Source organism: Panthera onca, chromosome Y, assembly GCF_046562875.1.
Source record: "Panthera onca isolate mPanOnc1 chromosome Y, mPanOnc1 haplotype 2, whole genome shotgun sequence".
In the NCBI taxonomy this organism is placed as follows: domain Eukaryota; kingdom Metazoa; phylum Chordata; class Mammalia; order Carnivora; family Felidae; genus Panthera; species Panthera onca.
In genome coordinates, this window is record NC_138358.1 from 18,675,962 (window position 1) to 18,680,543 (window position 4,582).

Below are 4,582 nucleotides of genomic sequence, written 5' to 3' on the forward strand. Positions count from 1 at the left end.
CCTGTGCTGGCCTCTCCATTTCCTTGAATTTCCTCATTTTCACAGGAAAGCTATGAACCTGGGCACTAGGCTTTCTCTCAGGTTTGTGCCCTGGCCTCCCTCACTCAAGTCCCCATTGCTTCAATCTTACTGACCTCACATGCAATCCCAATGTGTGACCCATCCCTACGGACAATGTCCTACGTCCCGCCCTTCCTTGGAACTCCAATGTGCAGGCACAGAACACTTACACCTCTGGACAGCCGCATGTATACATGGACACGCCCCAGAGCAAACCTGAGAGGAAGACACACACAAACACTTCATGCTGTTTATCTCCCATTCTATATTTCTTCAAATGTATTGGACCCCCGCCCTGCGCCACGTGTCACCACCACCCTTGTCCTTATTTCATGGCCAGGAGAATCTTGTGGACCATCGGCGAGCATCGGAAGGGTTTCCACTGGGGTCGATGAAGTGCGACGCTCCTTCATACTCTTCTCAAGATCGTGCATATCCCTGGGATATATGGGTACACACAGACAGACAGACAGACAGACAGAAACACACACACACACACACACACACACACACACACACACACAGGACAGGTGAGAGTCTTATCTTGGCCCTGAGTAAGGTTGCTTGAATGTTTCCAAACGGAAAGTAGGATGGGAGGGTGTGATAAGCTGTGCCAAAGCTGACAAGGGGATCCAGAAGCCAGACAACATGTGGGATGGTGGTAGGAGGCCTGAGGGTGGGGTTCAAGGTCCGGGAATGACAGTTGTCACCGTGCTATCTGATGAGCCAGCTTTGGTTGTCCCGCTTTGCTCATTCTTTTTGTCTAGCCCCCTTCCCACCTTCAGGCTCCCCAAAGGGGCAAAGCCTCTTGGACACGTTACTTCTTAAGACTCCCTGTCTCAGGCTGATGCCCTTTTGACCTGGGGTCACCTCCTGTGCCGCTGTGAGTCTCGGTGCCTCCATGCAGAAGAGAATTGTGCCCTGGACCCCACGACACACATTTCCGTGCCCACACCCTTGGCTGCTCACCTCTTTCCCTCTCAGTTCTCTCTCCTGGGGCCTCCTTCATCTTGAAATACGGCAGGGGGTTGGGCCAAAGATCCTCTATGATTATCTGGTAGGGGAGACAGGCCAGGCCTCAGGTAGCTATCCCACGCAGTGGGGGAACCCATGAAAATCACCTCCCTTCCTTGTTACAGGGCCCCACCTCAGCAATCCTGCTAGAGCCGGCAAAGCTGTGGTCAGAGAACCAGTTGAAGAAGTTGAGGCTGCTGTTGTCATGCCTGCGTCTGTAGGCCTCCTGTCTGTACCTTGGGTGCCACTGGATGGGACTGGAATGAGACGCCCTATACCCTGCAGGAAGACGCGTATGTGAGAAGGCGCCAGAGAACTTATCACATTCAACCCTCCACCCACGGCCGCCCATGCAGTCAGTGGACACTTACCATCAAGGCCTAGGACATACTCCTTCGTAACGACTTCATTCTGGAAGTAGGAGTTCTTGCCAAAAAACAGCAGGATCTTCCGGCATTCCCTGGGAAACTTGTGTTCCTCCACCTGCCGTGGTACAGTGGGGCAGAAATGTGAAATCTTGTTCCAGGAGACCCGCCCTCCCCTGAGGAAGGAACACATCACTTCTCCCCACCACCTCCCCTCCCCACACAGCCAGCCACCCACACCACCTCCCACTCCCAGGCCGACCTTCAAATTGGTCATGTGGCGAAGCATGCTTTCATCGGGCTTACTACTCAGGGCTGACATCTGAGGGTGGTTCACAAACTGCCGCAGGTCAAAGAGCCTTCAGGTGCTGGGCGTGAGAGAGCTCGAACCAGAGAACCAGTGTGGACAGCATCCAGGCGTCCTCCCCCCGGGACTGGCGTCCTCCCCCAGGGTCTCAAGCCCTCCCCACAGGCTGCGTCCAGGCCCACGGGGTCTCAGGATCGCGCAGGGCTCTGCTAGACACGCACAGGAGGCTGTGCATGCCCAGACGCCCGCAACCACGCCTAGCTTTGTGTGCTCGTGAGGACACTGAGGACGCTTACTTCCACACAGCCAGACAGCACACATCCGGTCTCGCGCCGACCAGTGGGCATTCACATCGCCTTCCCCGCAGCAAGATGCTTAGCGGGACCCAGAAACGTGCCCCCACGCGGCTTTGTGTGGGAGGAAGCCCTCGGTCATTTCCCGGACCTGGCCTGGACCTCAACCGCCACGCCCCACTCTCCCAGCGCTGTTTCCGTGCCAGGTGCGACGTAAAGCACACATGCCTCCCCCACCCCGGCACTGCCCTCCTCCCACACTCATTGCAGAGCCAGGACCACCGGATGGGATCACGTTTGCACGTTCCCGGCCACTGGAGCGCGGCTTAGCTCCAGTCCCTGTCCTGGGTTCCTCTAAATGTCACCGCCCTTTCCTTCCTCTTGCGCAAGCCCAGCCCCCTCTGGACCCTCCACCAGCAGCAGGAAGGATACAGCCTTGGCCCAGAAACCACGGATGCCCTGGATAAGGGCACCTCTCTGCTGCAGATGACGCTGCCGCCTCTGCCATATGCTGGGTTTGAGTTGAGAGTCCTCCCGGCTGGCATGTGTATTCAAGGGCTGCACCTCCGTCTGAAGAGCCTCGAGCAAGGACAGGAAAGGATGTAGGCTTGCACTCATCTGCGTCTCTTCCTCCTGCTTCACGTGCAGCTCCTGTGCGTTCCCCAGGCACCAGCCACCTTGCTCCTTCCACTTTGGTTCCTCCTTCTCCTGCTCCTCAGCTCCTGCTCTTCGTGCCCCAGCTCCATCTCTTCCTTCTCCTCCTTTCCCAGCTTTGCCTCTTCCTCCTGCAGCTCTTCTTGTAAATCCTGTTGCCCCTGCTCCCCCGCTTCCTGCTCCGCAACTTCCCTTAACTCTTCCCCATCCTCCTCCTAATCTCTCTGCTCCTGATCCTCCCCCTTCTCTTTCTGCTCCTTTTGTAAGGCCTCCTGCTCCTCCTGCTGCTGCTCCTGCCCCTGCTCCTCCTCCCCCTGATCGTCGGCTTTTGACCTTCTTCCCCCTCCTTCTCCTCTTACTCCTAATCCTTCTGTTCCTGTTCCTCCTCCTACTTCTCCTCCTCCTACTTCTCTTATGATCCTGCTCCTCCTCGTCCTCCTCCTCCTCATGAAAATCATCTTCCACATCCTCATCCTCATCCTCATCGTCATCCTCCTCCCACTCCTCCTCCTCTTGAAAATCATCTTCCTCATCCTCGTCCTCATCCTCGTCGTCGTCCTCCTCCCATTCCTCCTCCTCCTCCTCCCATTCCTCCTCGTCCTCCTCCCGCTCCTCCTCCTCCCCCTCTTCTTGGTCCTTATCCTCCACCTCCTCTTCCTCCTCCTGTCCCTCCTCTACATAATTATCCTGCTCCCCCGCCTGTCCCTCGTCTTCCTCATGCTTCCTCTGGTCATCCTTCTCATCTGCAAGAACGTGTATTTCTGTGGCCGCCGCCTCAACTCCCTCCTCCACCAGGCCCAACAGCTCCGCCACCGATATTATGTTGTCCACCAGCAGCTTCAAATCCTCCCTTCGGCCGGACACCTCTGTCTCACGTCGGACCGGATATTCTTGTGCACTTCGGGGCATTCTGGCCCCGACACCATCGTCGTGTGGCGCCTCAGTCGCGTCCAGGAATACTGTATGCCCTCGAGCCCGGGTCTCTTGACTACCGCCTTCCATGACGAACGCGACCGCAGTTTACGGGGCACTGCCACATTTTCCAGACACTACATCCTTCGCCATGTGGAGCTGGCCCAGGACCGCAGGTGGGGCAGATTCAAACGAAGCGGCAGGAGGTGAAAGCACGGGCCTCCCTCACCAGACCCAGTCAGTGGAGCCCTGACGACAATGGCTGACAACGCCCTCCCGCCTTCTGCCGTGGACCAAGGGCCCAGGGGGCGCATGCGCACAGGCGCTGTACCCAGGAAGCCACGGCGGTGGCTGTCGCTGTGGTGATGCTGCCGCAGAGGCCTTTGTGGTGAGAGAAGTGCGCATGCGGCTCTGAAGCTGAGGGCGTTGCAAACCACGCCCAGACTCCCAGCCTGGCTCCAGGACCAATCATGAGGACGGCAGTGGGCGTGGCGTCGGCGGCCCCACCTTTCAGGGCGGTGGGAATCTGCTGCGAGCGTGTAACGGCACACAGTGAGCCCCGGGCTTCGGTAGTGCGGCGCCTCCAGGGGCCTCCAACTTAGCCCTCTGCGTGCCCTGTTTGGCCTCTGTCAATGAAAAGGGGACTTTCACATTCCCCCCCCCCCCCCCTCGGCGTCCCGTACGGCCTGGGCACGAGGCTATCTACACACACGGGAAAAGGGGGACCTCCACGCTTTTCACGTTTACACCCCCACCTTTGGTCATCGTGCCCATAGTCTGGCAAATCCACTGAGCGGGTCAGCGTAGCTGTCCGTGAAACGCATTTCAGCTGTGCGCCCGCTGTCTGCACCCTGGTTTGCATCTGGTCTGCCTCCTTTGCATACGCCCTACGTCCATCCCTACTCCAAGAAGACATGTATGTCATGACAGCAGGCTAGCAGTGCACCCGCTAGGGCACACTGTTCCCGCTAGGGAAA

General features: G+C 57.9%; 1 protein-coding gene across 1 annotated transcript; it reads right to left on the reverse strand.

Annotated features, from left to right (window-relative positions):
- Window positions 1-315: 315 nt before the first annotated feature.
- On the reverse strand, window positions 316-4,255 carry LOC145714880 (uncharacterized). The gene is made up of 6 exons (XM_081794411.1): window positions 2,472-4,255; window positions 1,702-1,779; window positions 1,446-1,557; window positions 1,208-1,353; window positions 1,030-1,114; window positions 316-498 (listed from the first exon to the last, which is right to left on the reverse strand). Exons 1-6 carry the CDS (start codon window positions 3,693-3,695, stop codon window positions 470-472), a joined length of 1,674 nt encoding a protein of 557 aa, XP_081650537.1. The 5' UTR covers window positions 3,696-4,255; the 3' UTR covers window positions 316-469.
- Between the last annotated feature and the right edge of the window lie 327 nt (window positions 4,256-4,582).

Coding starts and splice junctions, on each gene's coding strand:
- LOC145714880 (XM_081794411.1), bottom strand. CDS start 3,695: ATGGAAGGCGGTAGTCAAGAGACCCGGGCTCGAGGGCATACAGTATTC. Junction 1,780..2,471: donor GTGGTTTCTGGGCCAAGGCT/GTATCCTTCCTG, acceptor GACCTGCGGCAG/TTTGTGAACCACCCTCAGAT. Junction 1,354..1,445: donor GTATGTCCTAGGCCTTGATG/GTAAGTGTCCAC, acceptor GTCTTCCTGCAG/GGTATAGGGCGTCTCATTCC.